The sequence below is a fragment of the Schistocerca gregaria genome, chromosome 1 (genome assembly GCF_023897955.1).
Source record: "Schistocerca gregaria isolate iqSchGreg1 chromosome 1, iqSchGreg1.2, whole genome shotgun sequence".
Taxonomy (NCBI): domain Eukaryota; kingdom Metazoa; phylum Arthropoda; class Insecta; order Orthoptera; family Acrididae; genus Schistocerca; species Schistocerca gregaria.
Window position 1 is genome coordinate 941,480,048 of NC_064920.1, and position 25,314 is coordinate 941,505,361.

A 25,314-nucleotide genomic window follows, 5' to 3' on the forward strand; every position below is an offset into this window, starting at 1 on the left:
TGGTGCTAAGTGCAGCGATCCCACATTCGGCGAGACGTGAGACCTTCGCATCGTATGTTAACCGTTGTCACACAGCCCCAACGCTCAGAGGAAAAGAACTAAAATAAAGGAGTTCCTGCTGCGACCTCTTTCGCTCACTTCTGTCTTAATCCAGAGAGATTCAGAAGACTAAAAGTTTTTGACTTTTGGCCCAATAAGAGTACGCGATGTCCCCATAAATTGTGGCAAAGTTAAAACCGTTTCGCCGGCCGGAGTGGCCGAGCGGCTCTAGGCGCTACAGTCTGGAACCGTGCAACCGCTACGGTCGCAGGTTCTTTAGGTTTAAGTAGTTCTAGGTTCTAGGGGACTGATGACCTGAGAAGTTAAGTCCCATAGTGCTCAGAGCCATTTGAGTGGAAACCGTGTCGTGGTCCAGACGGGGCTCGACAGAGGGTTTCTATTTTTCACAGTCAGTGCTGGCTCCGATCGAAGCACCAGAGACCTTAAGCGAATGGTTTAAAAGCTTTAATCGGCCACTCCTATTTTAAGATTCTGTAAAAATATCCCCACACCAGTCGTGAACAAATTTAGCGAAGAGCGTCAAACAACCACAGCCCTGGGGCTGTAATCCACAAACATTATTTTACTCTTGGCGGCCTTTATGCTATGATGAGCAATGAATGAAAATCAGTGACAAGTTGAAGCTTCTAATCAGTCCACAAGGCATTCCGGATAGATCGATAAAGAAATCAGTGCCTGCGAAAGGGAGATGTCCTCATTGGTCCCAAAACGGTTCAGTCTTTTAACTTGTCTCAAATAATCAACACACCAATTAAAAACTAAACAATAGAAGCAGGGAATGTCAGTACGCCAGTTTTGTGTTACACTCAGTAACACGCCAGTCTGCTAACAAAGGTACGATCTTAGGGGGTATCAAAGAAAATTTTTGCCTGTATAGAAAATTCCTTGGTAGCGAGGACACAGCATGTTATCTTGTATGTATCCACAGCTGTAGCAGTAATTTCAGACGTACCCCAGGAAGATGTGTTGGAATCCTCACTGTCCATTTTGTGTATTAATGACTTAGTAAACAACGTTAATAGTAATCTCAGACTTCTCGCGGATTATGCATTTATCTGTAATAAAGTACTGTTTCAAAAAGAGCTGCAAAAATATTCATTCAAATCGTGATAAGATTTCCAGACAGTGCAAAAAATAACATGGTTTAAATGTTCAGAAATGTAAAATTATAAACTTCACAAAACGGAGAAAAGTGCGACTATAATATCGATAGGTCGCATTTGAAACCAGTCAACTCCTGCAAATATCTGGATGTACCAGTTTGTGGGATATGAAATGGAACAAGCTCGTGGACTCATAGGTAAAGCAAGTGGCAGACTTTGGTTCATTGGCAGGATAGTAGGAAAATGTAATCAGTCGACAAAGGAGACTAATTAGAGAACAGTCATCCAACCCAACCTAAAATGTGGGGCATACCATATAACAAGGGACAATGATCGTACACAACAAGAGCAGTAAAAAATGGTTCAAATAGCTCTGAGCACTATGGGACTCAACTGCTGTGGTCGTTAGTCCCCTAGAACATGGAACTACTTAAACCTAACTAACCTAAGGACATCACACACATCCATGCCCGAGGCAGGATTCGAACCTGCGACCGTAGCAGTCGCACGGTTCCGGACTGGGCGCCTAGAACCGTGAGACTGCCGCGGCCGGCCAAGAGCAGTAAGAATGGTCACAGATTTGTTTGACTCACGATGAAACGTCAGTGAGACGCCGTAAAACATGAACTGCCAGTCACTGCAAGATACACACCAACTATCCCACGAAAGTCTACTTACTAAGTTTCAAGAACTTGCGTTTAGTGAAGACTCTAGAAGTAGCATACAGCTTCCAACTTGTCGCTCTCGTGCAGACCTCGAAGACAAGATGAGAGTAATTACAGCACTCATAGAGGCTTTAAAGCAATCACCGTCTGTGCACTCCAAAATCGAATGGAACGGGAAGGAGTCCTAATAAATACGTCAACCGTAAGTACCCTCTGACATGCACTTGACAGTGCTTTGGACAGCATGAATGCAGATGTTGACTACGTCCGTTAATTTTTTGTATGGACGGGGAGTCATTTGATCGACCGAGAGGAACAAATTGAAAGACGCCAGATCTCGGCTGCGCAATGGTTTTTTTGTGACTTCCATCGACACTTAGCCACTCAGTCTTATGTTTGTTTTTACGTGGAGGGTCACACACTATCATGCATAAATTTCGCATATGCACTTTATCGTCCACGACTCTTCTAAGTACAGTTGGACTCAATGAGTCAGGAGTTTCATTATAAATGTTAATGGCTGTTTGTGGTTAGACAGTGTGATATTGACAAAATCAAATTACGGTTGTCTCAGTTTCAGTAAGAAGTAAACTTCGAATTTTTCTGTCGGCAGTAAACTAGGCGTTTAACGAAAAGTGATTTTGTTTCGCCTCTTTAGTATGCACGTGTACCCACGATGTGGCACCAGTAATATTCTTTACAAATATGTATTTTTCTTATGATAAGGTCAGGGATTATTGGATCAGTCATGAAAATAGAAGCAGAATTAATTTCCTTTCCCACGAATAGAAACTATTCCCTGTTGGTCGTCCTTTTCTATTCAGAAATAGAAAATGTTGAAATATGTTTGACTTCGCAAATATGTATTTATGCTTAATCAATCTTACTAACACGCCACAGTGTGGTCACATTATACCATTCTATGTACCGTCTAGGGGCCCTTTTTAATCTATCAGCTCGTTGACAGTAAGTATTCTAAATATCTGTCCTCAAATACAGAATTCATACATCAAGAACAGTCCTAAGACATTTCATCCCTACATTCCAAACAAATTTCATTCTTTGTCCTACACCCGACGCATGTACGCCATTTCGTCCTGTGTTGCCGATGCCCGGTTATGGAATAACTTGTCACGCAGCATCACTGAAGCTACAAGTCCCTCTAGTTTCAGAAACAAACTGTCTCTTGAAATAACGGTAGTTCCCCCTTTACCTTCACTGAGACATTGTGCACCACCATTAGCAGATCTCAAAATTTTAGACACATCTCAATTACTCATCTCCATTTTATTTTTCTCTGTTTCTCGTTTTTTCACTTCTTGTTGCAGGTTTAGATTTTGTATTACAGTTCGCGTAGTAAAAGTTAACCAGTTTTTATAATATAAATCGAAAACAAACTCTTGTGTATTGCCATTTTTTGTATCTACAGGAATATTTATTTTTTAAACAACATAATGTTTTAGTTCTTTTGCACAATATTTTCTTCATGCTATGTGATGTATGAACTGATTTTAGATGAAAATTGGTGAAATTAATCACTACAATTGCAACAATTAATACGGAATTTAATTTTTTTCCTGTAGTAAAAATTTCACGTGTATTACAAAAAATCAGCAAACGATATTTTTGTTAATGATAATTATTGGTACAATTTCTCTTGTAGATGAGTGCTGCACAATTTTTGTTAATTAAGCTGTGTACATATTGAATTATACACTCCTGGAAATTGAAATAAGAACACCGTGAATTCATTGTCCCAGGAAGGGGAAACTTCATTGACACATTCCTGGGGTCAGCATGATCACACTGACAGAACCACAGGCACATAGACACAGGCAACAGAGCATGCACTATGTCGGCACTAGTACAGTGTATATCCACCTTTCGCAGCAATGCGGGCTGCTATTCTACCATGGAGACGATCGTAGAGATGCTGGATGTAGTCCTGTGGAACGGCTTGCCATGCCATTTCCACCTGGCGCCTCAGTTGGACCAGCGTTCGTGCTGGACGTGCAGACCGCGTGAGACGACGCTTCATCCAGTCCCAAACATGCTCAATGGGGGACAGATCCGGAGATCTTGCTGGCCAGGGTAGTTGACTTACACCTTCTGGAGCACGTTGGGTGGCACGGGATACATGCGGAAGTGCATTGTCCTGTTGGAACAGCAAGTTCCCTTGCCGGTCTAGGAATGGTAGAACGATGGGTTCGATGACGGTTTGGATGTACCGTGCACTATTCAGTGTCCCCTCGACGATCGCCAGAGGTGTACGGCCAGTGTAGGAGATCGCTCCCCACACCATGATGCCGTGTGTTGGCCCTGTGTGCCTCGGTCGTATGCAGTCCTGATTGTGGCGCTCACCTGCACGGCGCCAAACACGCATACGACCATCATTGGCACCAAGGCACATCATTGGCACCAAGGCAGAAGCGACTCTCATCGCTGAAGACGACACGTCTCCATTCGTCCCTCCATTCACGCCTGTCGCGACACCACTGGAGGCGGGCTGCACGATGTTGGGGCGTGAGCGGAAGACTGCCTAACGGTGTGCGGGACCGTAGCCCAGCTTCATGGAGACGGTTGCGAATGGTCCTCGCCGATACCCCAGTGTCCCTAATTTGCTGGGAAGTGGCGGTGCGGTCCCCTACGGCACTGCGTAGGAACCTACGGTCTTGGCGTGCATTCGTGCGTCGCTGCGGTCCGGTCCCAGGTCGACGGGCACGTGCACCTTGCGCCGACCACTGGCGACAACATTGATGTACTGTGGAGACCTCACGCCCCACGTGTTGAGCAATTCGGCGGTACGTCCACCCGGCCTCCCGCATGCCCACTATACGCCCTCGCTCAAAGTCCGTCAACTGCACATACGGTTACGTCCACGCTGTCGCGGCATGCTAGCAGTGTTAAAGACTGCGATGGAGCTCCGTATGCCACGGCAAACTGGCTGACACTGACGGCGGCGGTGCACAAATGCTGCGCAGCTAGCGCCATTCGACGGCCAACACCGCGGTTCCTGGTGTGTCCGCTGTGCCGTGCGTGTGATCATTGCTTGTACAGCCCTCTCGCAGTGTCCGGAGCAAGTATGGTGGGTCTGACACACCGGTGTCAATGTGTTCTTTTTCCCATTTCCAGGAGTGTATGTAAGACACAAAACACGTCATTTGCTTCTCCTACTTAAAATATTAATAATAATTTTTTTTTAAAGAACAGAAACTTACACGGAACAGTGCTATATCACTGTCGCATTCTCATATGTGATCACGAAATAGATTGCATTTTAAGTCTAATTCTTTGTAACTTAACTTGATTTTCAGAACTGTCTTGTTCCAACACGTGATTATGTTACTGACTAACGCGTAGTCTTCATAGTTATTCTTTTTTAAACTGTTTCAAGAATCATAAGCAGATAATAGTGCGCTGACGGTCCGTATCTGGTTCCTAGGTAATATTTGAGGCTCAGATGTTGCAATGACAAAAGGCAAAGGAGGTCGGTTGATTTTATATTTCGTAGCAAGACTTGGGTAAGTTTTGGCGATGACTTCTAGCCACACAGGTCTAATATTTCTGAGTAAAATCTTTGCCTGCACATTTCTCCAAACTTGTGACCAATTTGTGCGGGGATATTTTATTGCCATAGGGTTATAGGAGCACCTTGTATTAATTGTTGGCATACTCTTGCTGAGGGTTTCATTAGTGTGTTCACTATTTCTTTGTAGTATAGACATGTCGATAAATTTTGCATTCTGGATCGATATAAATCGGCGGCTTTAAATCAGAAGGTCGAAACATTGAAAGATCTTTTCTGTGATGCTTCCTGAGGCTGTCCTGATTTTATGCTCTAGGCGTTTTGTAATGTAATCCTTGCATGGATTTCTCGATCCTGTCCGTCGTTGATACATGGGTGTCCGTGTTAAGGAAAGGCACTTTGAAAAAAAATTGAACCTCCGGGCATGCCACGCTGCCACGGAAAGAACTTGTCACGAGTTGTTACATGTCAGTATCTGAGTCTACCCTGTAAAGCTTAAGGTGTCTAATCTTATGATGGAGAGGTCACGAAGACCTAATCTCATGAGGATAAAGGACAATGTAAATAAATAACTAAACGAATAACATTAATAGCACTCCACACTCATTTTTAAAGCGAAGTTAGGCTAGCAAACCGATTATGGAGTGTGAAGCGGTGAGCTGCGACATAGTACTGTTTTTGTTAGTTGTTAATGACTTGTGCTTGCCGAGGTCTCGTAATCAGACTAGCTTTGTTCTGTTGTTGCGTTGTCGTCTAGAGGGCGGCGATTCGGAGAGTTACCACAAGAACAAGGCGAAGCGCGTGCGCACCACGTTCACGGAGGAGCAGCTGCAGGTGCTGCAGGCCAACTTCCAGCTGGACTCGAACCCGGACGGCCAGGACCTGGAGCGCATCGCGCAGATCACCGGCCTGAGCAAGCGCGTCACCCAGGTCTGGTTCCAGAACTCGCGCGCGCGCCAGAAGAAGCACCTTCACACCGGCAAGATGAAGACACAGAGTGAGTACGCTTCTGCCAGCAACGAAGCCTGAGAAGCCTGCTTAAAGATTTCACTGTGTACGTCGCGTTCTGACCCGGAATTCATTTCTAGTGGAGGTGGAGGCGGAAGCGGAGGGAGGGAAATCCTTGTTTCTATACGAAGCTAGTATCTGTCATCCTTGTTTCTGGTTCTCTTCTTCCCTTCTCCCTTCATAAATACTCGTAAAATCCTACACTAAAAACGAAGCACCGTGAAAGGATTAACCGAATGGGACAGAAGTCGGTAGACGTGACGTACCTGTACATACAAACAAATAACTACGATTTTGGAAAAGATGAATGATTAATTCAAGAGAAACAGCTTCACGAATTGAGCAAGTCAATAACGCGTTGGTCCACCTCTATCCCTTACGCAAGTAGTTATTCTGCTTGGCACTGATCGACAGAGCTGTTGGTAGTCCTCCAGAGAGATATCGTGTCAAATTCTGTCCAATTGGCGGATGATACCGTCAGAATCCCGAACAGGTTGGAGGGCCCTGCCCATAATGTTCCAGACATTCTCAGTTGAGGAGAGATCCGACAGTCTTGCTGGTCACGGTAGGGTTTAGCAAGGGCGAAGACAAGTAGTAAAAACTGCTGCCGCGCAATAGGGGGGGGGGGGGGGGCATTATTTTGCTGAAATGTAAGCCCAGGATGCCCTCCCATGAATGGCAATAAAACGGGGTGCAGAATATCGTCGTCGTACCGCTGTAGTATAAGGGTGCCACGGATAACAACCAAATGGGTCCTGCTATGGAATGAAATGGCACACCACACCATTTAATACTGGTCGTCGGGCCATGTTGTGGGTGACACCCAGGTTGGTATCCCTTAGCTATCTGAGGGCGTCTCCAGACACGTCTTCGGCCTGAAAACTCATTAACTAGACTAGAACTGTCTTCAGTGATGATTTCCACTTTCCGATGAAGAACCAAGAAGTGTCTGAGGACGCCACGGATAGCGGTAGGATACCACTGTCTAACCATTTGTTTATTTGTACATGTACGTCAGCCACATCTACCGATTTCCGTCCCATTCGGATAATCCCTTCGCGGTGCTTCCTCCCTTTTCTCTTTTTTTCCCTTAAAGTGTATAACTTGCCATCATCCCCACACTTAAGGTGCCACTGATACCTAGAACTTTAGCAGTAAAATACATGAAGTGTTTCAATGTACGAAGGTCGCTCCAAAAGAAATGCACACTATTTTTGTAAAAATACAGCTTTCATTCTGCATGTGTGGAAGTTTTACAGTGTGTAGATACATCCCTCCCGCTTGTTTTAAAACTTAGTTCAACCTGTTCCCGTGAGTGGCGCCGTCACAGCATTTCTTCAAGATGGTTGCTACACTTGACGTTCGTCAAAAGCAACGTGCTGTCATAGAATTCCTGTGCTGTGAAAACGAGACAGTGGGAAACATTAACAAGAGGTTGAAAAAAGAGCATGGAGATGCTGCTGTCGATCGCAGTACAGTTAGTTGGTGGGCAAGCAGGTTACGTGATGAAAGCGGGCACAGCAATACTGAGGATTGTCCTCGCAGCGCTAGGCCTCGTACTGCACACACTCCAGACAATGTGCAGAGAGTTAACGAATTGGTGACTGATGACAGACTCACCACGGTGAACGAATTGTCACGCTACGTTGGGATAGGCCAGAAAGTGTTTGCAGAATACTGAAAGTGTTGGCGTTAAAAAAGGTTTGTGCCAGATGGGTTCCCAGGATGACGATAGTGTCTCACAAAGAAACTAGAAAAACAGTATGCAGCGAACTTTTGGAACAGTACGAGAATGATGGAGATAAAATTCTTGGAAGAATTGTGACAGGTGATGAAACATGGCTCCATCATTTTTCACTAGAGACGTAGAGGCAATCAATGGAGTGGCAGCATGCAAATTCACCCAAGAAAAAAACTTCAAAACCACACCATCTGCTGGAAAAGTTATGGCTACGGTGTTTTTTGATTCCGAAGGACTCTTTCTTGTGGACATCATGCCAAGTGGAACCACCATATATTCTGGTGCATATGTGACGACAACGAAGAAACTTTAAGCTCGACTGAGTCGTGTTCGACCACATCGGCAAAAGCAGGATGTTTTGCTGTTGCACGAGAATGCACGGCCACATGTCAGTCAAAAAACCATGGAAGCGATCACAAAACTCGGATGGACAACACTGAAACATCCGCCTTACAGTCCTGACCTGGCTCCATGTGACTATCATCTATTTGGGAAACTGAAAGACTCTCTTCGTGTAACGAGGTTTGAAGATGATGACTCCCTTGTCCACGCTGCCAAACAGTGGCTCCAACAGGTTGGTCCAGAATTTTACCGTTCGGTTATACAGGCGCTGGTTCCAAGATGGCGTAAGGCAGTTGAGAGGGATGGAAATATGTGGAGAAATGAAAATATTGTTCCTAAAGGATTTATTTACTTACTGTAAAACTTTCAAACATGTAGAATAAAAGATGGATTAAAAAAATAGTGTGCATTTCTTTTGGAGTGACCGTCGAAATAACGATTTATTTACAGCATTGTTCACTACATCGCTACAACTCTTCTTTCAAGATATCACAGTTCAGAGAAATACATAATCTGAGAAGCATTCATTTGAAAATTTGAGATTTACTCTCTTCGTGTAACAAGGTTTGAATGTAATGACTCCCTTGTGTCATACAATTCATTTAAGAATTACAATGGCTGAACGAATTTGACAACGTCATAATTTACGCGATGTAAAATCGAAGTGTGTGCTTACACTGGAGTGCAAAACCTAAGACTGAAAGTCATTTACCCATGGAGCATCACTGCCAAGTTACGTAGCTCGAAGAAACTTGGACCACACTTAGAAAGAAGTGCTGCAGAATAGTTCAGAAAGTAACTGAAAGAAATACGGAATGAGACCAACAGAAATGATACTTTATTCAAAGGCAATAATTACACTAAAGTCAACTCGAGTCATGTTGGTCTCCAGAACGTTACAAAAGGCGGGCCATGTTTCTTAAGAGTTTCTGTGGTCACCATGGATGAAAATGCATGCTCGGCAACGTGCTCCCATGGTGGCCACGAGGTTGGTAAGCATTCCTTGTGGCAGGGCGTTCCATTCCTCAACGGCGCTTTTAATAACTGCTGGATGGTCGTTGGTACACGTGGACGTCTCCCCAACGCCTTCCACGTGTCCTCGATGGACTGAAGTCGAGGGAACGGGCAGGCCCTTCTATACGCCGCATATCCCATTGTTCCAAGAGCTCGTCCACCTGCGCTGCGATGCGGCCCGCTTCTGTCTTGCCTTAATCAACTTACTGAAGTTTCCAATGGACTCATACGATCCATGTCGCATTAATTGTAGGCAGCAGGTATGGTTAGCGTCGGGATGGGTGCCCTTACCTACCTGGAGTGTTTTCTGCAGCTGATCAAGCCGCAAGCCCATCCACATAAGCCAACCCTCAGTCAGACAACTGAAAAGTAGCTTCTCGCAATTTTCTAAAGTCCTTGCGATTTTATGTCGAGAAGTTTCCATACTACTTTATTCTTCGAAAGTTAGATGTGGTATTTGGAAGGGGATGTATGTAACTCTTCTAGTAAAATGTCCTTTGGATCTGCACCTCGTTTATGTACATCTTTGTTCAAAAGAAGCTTTAAGGCGGATAGCGCAGTACTTCATTAGGTATCTCAGAGCGGAAGCAACCTCTTTGACTAGTTATCAAGTTATACTGAGGTACTAACGTTTCACGTGCGCACGAGTTACTGTGCAGACTCATTACTTTTGCAAATTCTTGTAGAACTGAATAAAATGAAAAGAAAAGCATTTCCTCTCCTGTTGGAATCTATGCAAATGATTTTCTCGTTTCCAGTCGAATGAGACATCTTGTAAACGAAGCTTCTGTGAAAAAATGCGTTACTAGGATTTGAAAAGATAAAGTTCGATCTTAGTTTGCCGTGAACGTGAGGGCCAGTAGAGCCGAAGCTGCGTCCCCATCTCAGTGGAACACAGATAAGCGGAGTTCCCCAGTGGGCGGCGCGCTGATGTTATTACGGACAATTACGCTTCGCGCAGTCACGAGCAGCCCCTAGAGGCGCCACAGTATCCGCCTCCTGGGACTAGGAGAGTGAATCCGAAACCCTGCGGTCCCCTGTCCACTGATGGGGAGTGTCGAATAGCAGAATCACTTCAGCTACTCCAGTATAGCTACCGCTTCACATTACGCGTAGTTACACAGACACAGTTCCAGCGGTGTGTTAGGAACGTACGAAAACATTTCACAAGGCGAAAGAATACTGAGACTTCCAGACAGATCAAAATTCGGTGCCACATCATCCTGACCTTTCACAGGAAACGATCTAGCCGAAGGCCGTTGTTGATTTTATCAGTTGGTAACACGTTATCAACCAAAGCCAAAAGCCTAGATTTTAGTTCTTGTCCAGAGAAGTGTTTTTACTTCAGAGAAATGTATAGCTGCTATACGGCCGCCAGCAGTCAAACTGCACTTGCCTGGGAAATTTTCACTCAAAATAAACATTAACATAATCCACATTTTTACTTACTTGTTTATTCTTTGCCTATGAATTATCTCTTCCAGTTTTCAGTTTAGGTTTTTTGAATCTGGACAATACCAAACGTCAATGTCGTGCTTATGCTGCAAATTGTTTATCATAAATTTTTAATACTCACATCAATAAATGTTTTGCATCACCTCGGTTCCTAGAGTTCAGGAACCTATACAGAAAATTGGAATAGAGATCAACATAAACTTCATTTCCGCCCTTTCTATTGCCCATGAAAACCACACACTGCATGTTGTATACACAAAACGAGACCTTCAGAGATGGTGGTCCAGACTGCTGTACTCGTCGGTACCTCTAATACCTAGTAGCACGTCCTCTTGCATTGATGCTTGCCTGCATTCGTCGTGGCATACTATCTACAAATTCATCAAGGCACTCCTCAACGGCGATTCAGCGTAGATCCCTCAGAGTAGTTGGTGGGTCACGTCGTCAATAAACAGCCCTTTACAATCCTTCCCAGGCATATTCTATAGGGTTCGTGTCTGGAGAGCATGCTGGCCACTCTAGTCGAGCGATGTCGTTACCCTGACAGAAGTCATTCACAAGATGTGCACGATGGGGGCGCGAATTGTCGTCCTTGAAGACAAATGTCTCGCCAATATGCTGCCGATATGGTTGCACTATCGGTCGGAGGACGGCGTTCACGTATCGTACATGACCACCAGCAGCGTACGTCGGCTCCACGTAATGCCACCCCAAAGCAGCAGGGAACCTCCACTTTGCTGCACTCGCTGGACAGTGTGCCTAATGCGTTCAGTCTGATCGGTTTGCCTCCAAACACGTCTCCGATTATTCTCTGGTTGAAGGCATATGCGACACTTATCGGTGAAGAGAATGTGATGCGAGTCCTGAGCGGTCCGTTCGGCATGTTGTTGGGCCCATCTGCATGGTGTCGTGGTTGCAAAGATGGGCCTCGCCATGGACATCGGTAGTGAAGTTCTGCATCATACAGCCTATTGCGCACATTTTGGTTGTAACACGACGTCTTGTGGCTGCACGAAAAGCATTATTCAACGTGGTGGCGTTGCTGTCAGGCCATAATCCGTAGGTAGCGGTCATCCAATGCAATATAAGCCCTTGGGCGGCCTGAACGAGGCATGTCATCAACAGTTCCTGCCTCTCTGTATCTCTTCCATGTCCGAACAACATCGCTTTGGTTCATTCTGAGACGCCTGGACTCTTTCCTTGTTGAGAGCCCTTCCTATCACAAAGTAACAACGCAGACGCGGCCGAAACGCGGTATTGACCGTCTAGGCATGGTTGAACTACAGACGACACGAGCCGTGTACCTCCTTCCTGCTGGAATGAAAAATGAAAGCTGCGCTTGGACATCTCAGCCAATAAGGGCGTTGTCCGCGAACGTCAAAGTTCCGGTTCCGAACCCCGGTCCAGCACACAGTTTTTATCTGCCAGCAAGTTTCAAAACAACGTACACTCCGATGACAAGTGATAGATTCATAATATCGTTACCAGTGTTCACACTGAAGAAATCGGTACATGCCACTGTGCAGAAATGTGCATGCATAAAATAACAATCGAGTAAATCAGTAAATTTGGTGGCTACCAGGATGTGAGAACTTCTTATACACTGTTGCAATGGGCCGCTTAAAATCAACGGGCCGTTGTTCCTCATAACTGACACAATGTCTTGGGTTGCATGACCCTTTTGTTATAATAAACACCGTCTGGATCACAACTTTTTATCTACGAAAACCGTTCAATGTGAGATACAGATCTTCTTCAGGCCTAAGTTGGAACAAAAAGGCAACAACACTAATAATTTAACGGAAGTGTGATATTACTAACAATTGTCTCATGGATAGTGGAAATGAAAAAGCATTATGAAGTCATACATACGTGGAGTCGCAAAGTGCAGTTTGTCAGCGTTGTGTGGAACTAACGTAGAAAAGAAGGATGTGGTGGGGAGAAAATTTGTTGTGTAGTCACGTGACATGTGGGTAAGTCGTAGATGAACACATCGAAACAATTTAAAACTATTTCCCGGTGCATAATTAAATAAAAAAGCTAAAAAAATGAGTCGCAGATAGGCACAACAGGTAGACTGTCACAAATAAGCTTTTGGCCAGCAAGGCCTTTGTAAAAAATAACCCCCCCCCCCCCCCCGCTTACACACACACACACACACACACACACACACACACACACACACACACACACACACACACACACACACACAAACACAAACAAACGCAACTCACAGACACCTGACTGTAGTCTCTGGCAGCTGAAGCAACAGTCTGTGTAGTCTGTCGTCTATTTTTGACAAAGCATTGTTGGCAAAAAGCTAATTTGTGACAGTCTTTTTGTTGTTCCTACCTGCGACTCAGCATCTAAGCTGTATGGTGAATGACAACTTACCTTTTCATAATATTTTTATATTCCATCCTGGATTTTCCACTCCTCAAAAATGGAGACTTAAAGGACACGTTACTGTAGTACATTTCAGCTGGAATGATACGTTATACAACTGGACACTACGCGGCGTACAGTTTTGTTATTGTTTACACACATTAAAATTATTTTGTTTACTTTTTTTTTAATTTTTAATAGCCCCCCGTGCAAATTTACCGTACACAATCTGAGACTTAAAGAATTTTGCTTCCATTTCAATGAATAAAAATAGAACACACTGAGGACTCTTCCTGTAAATGAAATAGGGGGAACAAAGAAGAGTTTACTTAAGAAACAATCATAACTGCGAAAGTGTATTACATTCGAGAATGAATGAAGCGTTATACAATAGCAGATAAAAAACACATTCTATTAAGATACTCTCAGCAGTGGTATTTTATTGTTCTTGTTTACAAATTTAAAAAAAAACTGTGCAAAATTACCAGACATATCTGAGCCTTTAAGAAGTTCCTTCGTTTTAGTGACTAAGATAGCTTGTTCTTAAAAAATTGTATTTCAGGTGATTTGGGCCTAGCCCATCCTTGGAAGATTAAACAAAAGTCTCCACTCACTTTATAGCGTCACATGAATATGTAAGAGAATGTGTGAGAATGACTCATGTGACGCTACACGTGGACTGCGCCCAAAAGGCGTAATGTTGTACTCGTATTTAAGCGACCCTTTATAGTGCTCTCAACTAACATTATGGCCACAGGCCTTGTGCACGACTTTACGCTGCAACTCGAGCTAGCATGCCGGCCGCATTTGCAGCTGCCATTGGCTGCAGCACGTGCCGCAGTAACGCTGTGTGTTGTGCTGCCGCAGTGCACCACGCGCCGCCGCCGCTGTCTCGCGACGCTGAAGCCGCGGCGACGTTCGGCCGGCACATCAACCTCCACCTCACCTACTCCTTCCAGGCGCAGCAGCCGCCGCCGCCCAAGGCCGCCGCCGCCGCCCTCTTCGTGCCGCACGGTAAGCTGGACCAAATACACGTCTCCACAAAAGTTTGGAACATCGCAGAGTTTACTACAGTGGCTTCTTATAGCATACCCACAGATTTTTTTTACAATACCTTATTGACAAAATAAACATAATTCTGTCTGAAAACAAAAAAGATTTCGTGTAATTACAAAAATTCACTAGAAAATAAAGCAGGCCCCCTCCTAAGAATATATCATGAAAACAATAACAGTGAAAATCTTTATCTCATGATGACGATTATCAGTCTTCAGTAGCGAGTACGTATCTCCTCCCCACACACGGATGAGTTCTTCCACCCTGCGAGGCATGCTCTGGATGAGACTCTTAACATCCTGCGTCCTGTCTGTTTGTTCTACGTCGTGTCTCCCTACCATTTTCGCGCAATGACGCTCTGAGCGTGTTTTTTAGGGAATTGACTAGTTGGAACCTGGGACCTGTTGCTGGTAAGGAGACGCCAGACCACACATGACATGTAGAAGAATTCAGAAGAGTTCAGTGAGACTAGCGATGATATAATCAAGTAATTAATGATTTCAGCGTCAGCTTCACTGCACTCCCTGTAAAAGACTCTTTATACTAACTATAGTGGAAGGGGTTCAAGGCTTTCCTATTGTTAGTTAGCTGGTAATATAACATCGAAAAAGCAGTTAAGTTTACCATTGGAATTTTTATTCTACTCACAAAACATTGTTTATAAATTGCACTATTGATAAAAGGAAATATTTTAATACAGAATGATAAAAACCAACTGCGTCAAACAAAAATGTGAACGAATATTCCCTGAATGGGTTACCAAGTTCTACAATGGATCGAAGGATGACGACCTATGCCATATCATATCTATAATCTAGGTTTAAGTTTCATAAAAGAGAAAACTATCACAAATGGTCTACAGTAACCCTCAATTATCTTTAATTATTTATTTAACTTGTCGTAAATTACAGTGGCTGATGTGGCTTCTCAATAATTATATAACAGAAAAATCATGTTTCAATTTTAACTCCTAGTACCAAATGTGAATACCACGAAGTTTAATTGACGATCGACACTAGTATTACGTAAAAAGGGGATGTAACAGATGAGACTTCTGCAGTTCTGAGTGAAGCCTTATGCGCTCTTACGCAGCATCGCGTGCGTTCATTACCTTGTCAGTGGTTAGTCAGCGTCAGGGAGCGGCTTGCGGCGCAGATCCACACACCTCGCCGTCTCGGAAGCAACTCTCGAACCTCTCCTTACTACAATTTCCCGAAGTTGGTTTAAGAGAAAGGTATCTGGCTGTGTTTTCAACTGACCAATCAGGGTCTCAATGTTAACCGTAAGCTCCGCCTACAAAAATTCTGTCTATCCAATGAGAAACGCTATACTTTTCGTGGTGGGGCAATGTTTTTAATGTTTGCAACGTAACAGAGACGCGTATAGTCTCATGCTAAATCTTGTAGCTGGTGTGGCCCTTTTAGTGTTATCGTAAGATCTATACTGTTCTTCTGAAGGGCTCTATCTTTTAACATGGGCTGGGGGGCGGTCTTGGCGGTCGGCCAGCGATGTGGGTGTCCGTCCCTTGTCGTACGGCCTTCTAGCTTATACGACTCTGCTCTGGGCTTCTGTTCTCGTTTCTCCCCTCGGAACTGCATCTGTTTTACGGTGGGAAGGTATGACATGCATTTAGGCGTTCTTGTGTTAATCTGTGGTATTCCATTTGCTCACTCGTTGATCGTATTACTTTGGTTAATTTAATGTCAGGATTTATTCGGAGCTATGTAACATACTGCCTGATTTGCTATCATGTCAGGGTTTTCATGGAAGGTGTTGGATTTGCCTGACACCTTACAAGACCATAAAGTTTGTCTTTGGTATGACGTCCCACTCCTCATTGGCAGTTTCAGTGAGATCCTGATGATTGTCACGCGGATTTAGACGCTGTGCAAATGGCCACCTTCAACCGGTCCCACGCATGCTCAATTACATTCATGCCTGGGGACTATGTTGGCCAATGTATGCTGTTAATGTTGCACCTTCGAAGATACCGACACAATGCTAAAGTACGGTGCGGTCTTGCATTATCATAGACTAGGATGAAGCTGTCACCGACTTCACGCCTGTACAGCCTTACAATCGTTTGTAGGACCTCTTGGAAGTATCGGGGAATAGTCAAATTGCCGTAGATGGGAATTAGAGGGGTTCGTCGTCCCATCATTATTGCCGCCCAGAATATTAACTTCCACCTGCAAACGGATCGGCTTCCTGAACGTATCGTCGTTCCTGGTGTCGTCTAGCGCTTCCGCCAACCCTAACACGTCTAGTGTCCGGTCGCAAAACAATCCTTGTCTCGTCAGCAAACGTGACATTACTCCATTCTGCAATGGTCCAATGCTGATGTGCAAGAGCCCAGGTTCTTAGATTGCATCGGTTCCGTTGGTTCAGCTCAAGACTTCTTACTCGTCTTCTCGAATGAAGGCCACCCTGATGCATTCTTCCACGCACTGTTTGTTCTGAGATACGAGTCCCTGTTGCCCGGGAGAAGTCATTTCCAGTATTTCTGGCAATTGATGTGGGCCCCTGCGATCCGACAGATGGAGCAAACGATCTTGCATTGGTGTTGTCATAAGAGGACGATCACTACGAGATCTATTTTTCACATTTCCCGCCTCTCTGTACTTTCTCCACGTGTTATAAACACCACGTTGAGTGACATGTAACCGATCGCCAGCATTTTGAGGTGTATGGCCTGCTGAAAGTAAAGCCACTATCCTGACCCTATCAAAGTTTTCTGTGCCTCTATACGGTACTTTACTGCAATGCTGAACACAAGCTGAATTAAGCTGTTGTTGATACTGGACGCTCGCGGTGTCCCGCTGCGGCAGAGGTATGTTTACGTAGCTGGGAAACGACCACCAAACATGCCAGTAGTAAACACCGTCAAGTACAGGGTGTTTATAAATGAGTACCGGGGTTTTAACGCTTTATAATATTTATTATATTAAACTTACGCTTATAAATAATATGTCAAATGAAACAGCAACTCAAATAGTTTTACCAAGAACTTTATAAATGTTCACTGTGAACACCATTTGTCACACGGCACACACAAAGTCTATAGCCGAGTTCTTCCCAAACGTTGATAAGTGTGTCTTCAGTGATTGTAGCAACAGCTGCTTCAATCCGGTTTCTTAATTCAGGGAGGTGTGCTGGTAGCGGAGGCAGGTACACACGATCCTTGATGAAGCCCCAAAGGAAAAAAATCACATGACGTTAAGTCGGGTGAACGTGGAGGCCATGCAAAGCAAGCCCTGTCATTGGGCCCCTTGCGGCCTATCCAGCGCTCTCCTACAGACTTGATGTGTACCGTGTGACAAATGGTGCTCACACTAAACATTTATAGGATTCTTAGGAAAATTGTTTGAGTTGCTCTTGCATTTGACATATCATTTATAACTGTAAGTTTAATATAATAAATATTATAAACTGTTAAAACCCCGATATTCATTTATAAACACCCTGTATATGGGCTCTTAACTGGATGATACATGAAGTGCCTAGGTCAATAAGACCTCTAATACCGTTGACTACATTTTATGATAGTATTCCAAACTTTTGTTGAACTGTGTATACGCTTCATCTATAGACCTTATCTTCTCACTTGTCGTTATTACCCTAGACAAATTAGAAAAAAATGGGGGAAATACTTCATAAAGTTTTGAAACTTAGGGAAAACAATCGTAGGGGATTTAATGGTAAGAAACAGAAATGATTCATTTTCGAAGACATCTGTTTTGCCAAAGTATTTCTAATGAAGTTCCGCTCAAAGAAAGTCACTGCAGCTTTTAAGCAAGATATCCAGCTTTCGAGACATTCTGTGTGGAAGAGTTTTGCATAATTTCCAAATTAGATTTTAATTCAGTTGAAACTTTCTTCTATTTCCCCACAACTATTCCCTTTTATACATATAGAAATATATATGTAGTACATAAACATTAGCACTAAAATTTGACGATGAGAGAGAGAGAGAGAGAGAGAGAGAGAGAGAGAGACAGAGACAGAGAGAGAGAGAGAGAGAGAGAGAGAGAGAGAGAGAGAGAGAGAGAGAGAGAGATTCCTTTTAAAACTGACATTTATTGATTCAGAACAATTCTGCTACATAGTTTTGGTTCAGTATCACACACATTTATATTTAGATTGGAATAAAAATCATTTGTTATGAGAATTGTGAGTTATTGTAAAATTAATTAACAATTACTGTCTTTGTAATACATTTACAATCATCATATGTATAATACTCTTACTACTAAAATTTCAAAATATCTGTTGAACAAATAACCTATTGTACATAATTACTAGCCTTTTCTTTGCTGCTTCACCCATGTACGGGTCTGACATATATGTGGACCATAACTCCTTCTCCCTCTCTCCGTGTCCATCTCGTCATCCCTCTGTCTGTCCACCGGGCGCCGAACCGCACAATAACCCTGGGTTCGGTGTGGAGTGGCGGAGGGGTGAAGTGGACTGCCGTAGTCGTCGTGAGGTTGCGGGCCACTGCGGCGGGGACGGAGCATCTACGTCGTTTATAGGTCCCCGGTTAACATGCAACATACATATGAAATTTACTACAGAACTCAATTAGTCTTTCTCCTCTCTTGTTCCTACTGCCAAGCCTTTTTCTCCCGTAACCCTTTCTTCTATTTCTTCCCATACAACAGTGTTCCAATCACCATCATCATTATTAGAGTTTTATCTCCCTTTACATACTAATTTACCCTTTCAGTATCGTCATATACTTTCTCTATCTCTTCATCATTTTCATGCGACGTTGGCGTGTATATATGAACGACCGTTGTCGGCGTCGATTTGCTGCCGAATTTGATGAGAACAATTCTTCCACTGAACTGTTCACAGTAGCTCACCCTCGCCCTGCTTTCCCATTCATAAAGAATCCTACTCCGATTATACCATTTTATAATTTTCTGCTGCTGTTGATGTTACCCTGCTTTCGCCTATTCCTTCTGCTACGATAGAGTTCCAATCCCCACGATTACTGAATTTTCATCTCCCTTTACATACTGAATTACTCGTTCAGTACCCTCATAGACTTTCTCTCTTCATCTGCTGCTTGCGTTATTGGCATATATACCTGAACTATCGTTATCGGCGATGGTTTGCTGTAGATTCTGATGAGAACAACCTTATCACTGCACTGTTCATAGCAGCTCACTGTCTGCCCTACTTTCCTATTGATAACGGATCCTACTACCACTATACTATTTTATCATTTTAGTACTGTTGTTGATGTTACCCTATATTCGTCTCACCAGAAATCCTTATTTTCTTGCCATTTCACTTCAATGACCTCCACTGTATCTATATTTAGCCTTTGCATTCCCTTTTTCAGATTTTCTGGCTTTCCTATTGCATTCAAACTTCTGACATTTCAAGCTCTGACTCGCAGAATATTATCCCGTCGTTGGTTATTCCACCTCTTTCTCATGGTCGCCTCCCCATTCCCTAGGTAGGCTTCTCCAGGAGATCCTAATGGAGGAATAATCCGGAATCTTTTTCCAGTGGAGGTATCGTACGACACTTTTTCAGTTAACGGCCACATTCCCTTTAATGCAGCGGTTTTCATTGCATTCTGCATCGCGTGGTAGCGTCCAGCGTTATCCTTCTTTCAATCCACAGAGGAGAAGAAGAAAGAGTAGTAAGAAACACAACAGAACACAACAAACTGAACTGTCACGTACGACTTTAGTCAGTTCACGATAAAAACTCGTAAAAACTGGGCAGCGACAGCGAAGGGGAACAGTGAATGAAAGGGACGTGGAAATTGCCGTTTTCATTGTTCGACGCCCAATCCTGATCTCAACGATATTGGAAGCATAAGACATGTCATCACGTCGGAAAAAATATTCCTTGTACAATTCTACACAATAAGGTCTAGTGCATGTTTTAAGTCAGACAAACAGTTTGAGAGATGTGTAAGATCTGGAATAGGGTGCCGTTAATGCATAATTTTTGCAGCTTTTGTTGCTCAGTCAGTTAAGTAAATAACTTAATTGCTCTTTTATTTACATAACTGACTAAGAACAAAAGCTGCCGAGATTAAGCATTAACATAACCCTAGTCCAAATCTTACGCATCTCTAAAACTATTCGTCTGACTTAAAATATGTACTAGACCCGTTTTGTGTAGAATTGTAGCTATCTTATAACAATGGACAATTTCGCACAAAAAATTAAAAAGTGCTAGAAACTGACTTATGGCGTGGGAAAAAACGGGGACTCGCCTTCCCTACAAGGGAAATTTTTCTTATTCTTACTACTAGCCGTAAATTCAAAACATTCAAGATTCAAAACATTATAAATTTTTTCCTCCATATGTTGATTTTTAGACTATTTTGCCTGAAGTATGTCACATGATTGTTGTCTTCCGTATTCGCGATATACTTCTATCTCTCTGGAATCGGAGGATGCGGGGGATATGTGATGCTTCAGAATCCCCACTTAGAGTTCCATTCGCGGATGGAACACGGAATTTTATGTTTTCGGCTCTACTACACAACCGAATTTCACTGATTTTACCTCTAGGTAATCCAAAGTCTTTACCAAACAGACTGTCCACTCGTCATCAGTTATTCCTCATCTTCCTTCCTTTCAGGCATAAAGTGTATATGATCTGTGAGACATATGTCTCCGTTCTATAATTTTCGCTTCGAGGAATTTATTTCACTGCCTTCGTTTATTACTGTACATGCAATTTAAGCCACAGTAGCCTTTATCTGCCATCGCGCCTTCCACGTTTCTTAAACCGAATGAAGCTTCTTCATTTACCTTTTGTCTTCTCTCGTTTCTTCGTTCTAAAAGGTACAGAAAAAGATGCCTGTCCACACAATATAGGGAAGACTGTCGACAAAACAACAAACCGCTCATCATCGACTTTACTATTGCTTCCGGTGACTCTCGAAGCTCCACCAGATCTTGGGCATGTCCCAACACGTTTTGAAGCGATATCAGAGTGACCGGCATGGCCGGTAGCTTACAACCATGTGATACGATTGCTGCGAACTTTATGTATCCTGTGCAGCGATTGTTATTTCAGGAAAATTACGCGTACAAACGCCATGCCCAGTTCCCACCACGATGCTCCAAATCCCATTGCAAGCATCCATTCTTTGGAACACAGCACAAAAGGATTCTTCATTGGTCAGCTACTTCCTGTCCTCAACCAGACATGCATCGTAAATCGTCATTCGCTACCTGTTGGTGTGTCACAGATAGCCAGAACTTAATATGAGTGGATGCCTTAAAGAATAGCGATTTCGAACCAGAGATAGAGCTTCATGTCTCATCAGCGTTGATATCAACAGAGACGGAGCACAAGCTCAGAAGGGAGAGGATGATGTATGCAATCAGCTGGTGCCTTCTCAAAGAAAACATCCCAGCATTCAGCTGAAGCACTTATGGAAACCACGAAAACTAAAAAATATTGGACGGAGATTTGGAAACCGTTCTTGTCGAATACGACTTCCCCAACTGCATCACCACCCCCAGTATCATATGGTCTGCAGCTTAAATTGATTATGCAGTGTCATCAACCGTTTGTTGAATCAGATTCGGGGCTTCTCCTAGCATTCCTTTATGGTATTTCTTTTCTTTTAGCTTCACTCATTTCTGTTTATTCTGTATCATACTGATCTTTACTTAACCAAGCCACGACTCAGGAAAGATATACCAAAAAAATACGAAAGATGCAGCTCCCCAACAGACCGTGTTTTCTTAGCACTAACAAAGTAACGTAATGTACCATACTGTGCCGCTGCATTTGGTACACGCTATGTCCTGCCCTTCTGTTGTGTGATCGCTAAGTACTGTGCCTTACCGCTGTCATCAGATTGCAAAGCCAACGTAGACCAGTACAAACATGCCACCAGTTTTCGCCAACACGCATGATTTCACCATCATTTAGCTCTTGAAAATAATATACAGTGCCTTTATCTTCCGTAAAAACCATCCGTTGTAATGATGCAAAATAATCACGCTATACAAGGCAATTCAAAATTAATATAGCGACTGCAGACGGCTACAAGTATTTAATCTATAGGGATCCATCCGTAAGAATACAGAGAATGGAAAAGACTTTTCAAAATTTCGACCGTTGTGAAAGCGCAGCGAAAAGGAAACCGGCACATGCGCTGTGATGCAAAAGTGAAAAGTTCCGTGCCAAAAGTAAAAATAGTGACTCTCGTGCGGAAGTCTGGGTGCTAGAACTTAACATTTGTCGTTCTATCGTCACAGTGTAGATAAGACTGAATGATTTACTTCTCTTCATTTACCTGTTTCAACAAACATTTCGCTGGAGTTGCTTGAGCACTAGCTAATGACGCAGTTTGACACGTAATGCACGGATTACCTCTTTCGGCAGGGTGCAGGATGGAAAATGGCTCTGAGCACTATGGAACTTAACATCTGAGGTCATCATATTGGACACGACAACGCTGTGTTCTGCTCTTGGCCACGTAGATGCCCTGACCCCATACTCAAGAGTTTCTATTTATGAAGTTATGTGAAAGACCTCGTGTACGTGCCTTCTATACCGAAAACAAAATCAGAACTCGAAGCACGCATTTACAATGCGTTCGCTGCGGTTATTCCACATGTGTTTCAAAATGTATGACATGAAACTGATTACGGCCTAGATGTTGTCCTCGCGGCTAAGGGGACTCACATAAAATACCAACTAAGTATGCAAAAAATAACTTTCTTTTACATTCTCTGTAATTCTTATCAAGGATAAAATAATTATATTGGGGCTTTTCTTAACTTCTGCTTAACGCGTCCTCTGCTTGGGCTAGATTCTGTACTTGTTCTTGGATTTCGAATGATTTGCTGTTAATTCCAAATTTTGAGACACAACAACAGCATCCGCAACCTTGCAACTAACATTTCCTATCAACTGACGGGCTGTTGCTTTTGCTACCTATGCCTACACTCTAAAAATTACTACCAATGGCACTCAAGTATGTACTTACTGCGCCGGCCGCTGTGGCCGAGCGGTTCTAGACGCCTCAGTTCGGAACCGCGCTGGTGCTACGGTCGCAGGTTCGAATCCTGCCTCGGGCATGGATGTGTGTGATGTCCTTAGGTTAGTTAGGTTTAAGTAGTTCTAAGTTCAAGGGGACTGACAACCTCAGATATTTAGTCCCATTGTGCTCAGAGCCATTTTAGCCATTTTTGTACTTACTGCTGTACCATGCAATTCCTTTCCAATGTACTGATGGACGAAGCCTGGAATGATCAGCACAAGATCTAACTTTATCTCTCATAACAATTACCGCAAACGTTCCTTAGCGTTTGCTTGGAGTTTTGCTTGCAACCCATTCACTCTCCGCCTCTTAAATTATTTCCGTCTTTTATGTGACATAGCTTGAGTAGTAAACATATCTGTTCCATTTATTTTCCTCCGCAATATTGAGTGTTAATCCAACACGATCTATATACTACTTATTCTAAAAATATAAAATGGTGTTATAATCACATTAAGAACAAATTCTTTTACTTCTTATACCCATGTTGTGATCATTGAAATTCATATCAGCACACAGTTATTCCTCGCTGCTTGTGTAGAACTAATTTCAGCTGCACCTCATTAATCCTGCTTTTAAAAAAATACACTTTCCTTATATTTCGTCGCGAATCCACCTTCATATTTTTCTGCAGTCAACGCCACTGGCACATCTTTGCACGAGGCAGACACATTTCCAAGATCGGATGGGAGAGTCATGCAGTTACCGTCCGAGATTATTCCCCGCAGCACCCTTCACATCACGAGGGTGTCTGGCGATGACTTTTGATCTACATGGATCCTCATTAATTAAGGTGTGTGAAACGTTCGTACAGACGCCATTAATGTCTAAGGAAATATCACTGGAACTCACATCCGACAGAAGGTTAGGCATAATCTAGTTCTCAAGGAGGACACGCATACATACATACATACATACTTATACATACATATCTAAGTGCTGACCATAAATTGTCACACCTGCTGATTGCATTTCCTCACTGACTGCAGCTGCTGCAGAATTGTCAGTGAATAATCTGATAAGTGACAATTTTCTGTGGCACTCTACAAAAAGCTGTTTGTATTAGAGTCATAAAAATACTGTTTTCACGCTGCTCTTCAGTTATCCTCGTTCGTATTTTTTCTCTTTTTAGATTTTTGTTTCATTTCCGGTGATCCCAAGTAAATATATCGTAGAAGTCACGGTATTTACTGAGACTCAATTTCAACCTACCATTGTCCTTCTACAGTGCATGCGAAGATAACACTTTTATCGCAGCGCATTATCTTCCTTAGAGGATAATTGATCGATAAATTCGAGAACACTTAATCTGAGCATCATTGTATAGATTGCGCAATTAAAATATACTTCAAAAACATTTCAGAAATATGCTTCTACAATAGAAAATGTGGTCTTCTGTTTTCGAATTTCGGACCGAAATGTACATTATTTGTCAGTAGCGGTGTAGTATAGTGAAGGGAATGCATAAACTGAGGTCGCTAATGCACAATAGTGCGCTTTGCTTCATCAGAACGTAACAAGTAGCGTAAACAATTTGCATCACCAATATTTGGCCAGCGAGAAAAGGAGAGCAGTGCCTACAATACAAACTCATCAGGATGTCCGACATTGTGCCAGGTAAAGTCGAAAATCTCTGCTCAGTGTCTCATGAGCTGAGGACGTGTAACAGTGTTTAACGTTAGTACAGAAGGAACAAGACTCTAATGATGGTAGAATTGGGGGGGAGGAGGGGGGGCGGGAATGGAAATCGGCAAATCGGCGGTGTTCTTACAACCTTCTTCCAACCTTCTCCCAACATTCGCCTTAAACGATTTAGGGTAATCATGGAAAATCTAAACCTAGATGATTGGACAGGGATTTTATCTACCCTCTAGCAGTCGGCTGTTTTACCACTGTGTCACTTCGCCTTTTATGTAGACACT

At 43.2% G+C, this 25,314-nt stretch overlaps 1 protein-coding gene across 2 annotated transcripts in view; it reads left to right on the forward strand.

Annotated features, from left to right (window-relative positions):
- Window positions 1–25,314, forward strand: part of LOC126275560 (LIM/homeobox protein Awh) — a 294,771-nt gene that overhangs the window by 264,771 nt on the left and 4,686 nt on the right. The window contains exons 4-6 of one of the 2 annotated variants that reach the window (XM_049977207.1): window positions 6,112–6,351; window positions 14,167–14,313; window positions 24,027–24,185. In XM_049977207.1, the coding sequence (XP_049833164.1) occupies window positions 6,112–6,351; window positions 14,167–14,313; window positions 24,027–24,160 (521 nt within the window). In that variant the 3' untranslated portion in view covers window positions 24,161–24,185. The remainder of the gene's footprint in view (window positions 1–6,111; window positions 6,352–14,166; window positions 14,314–24,026; window positions 24,186–25,314) is intronic. The other variant, XM_049977208.1, reaches the window with a different exon arrangement.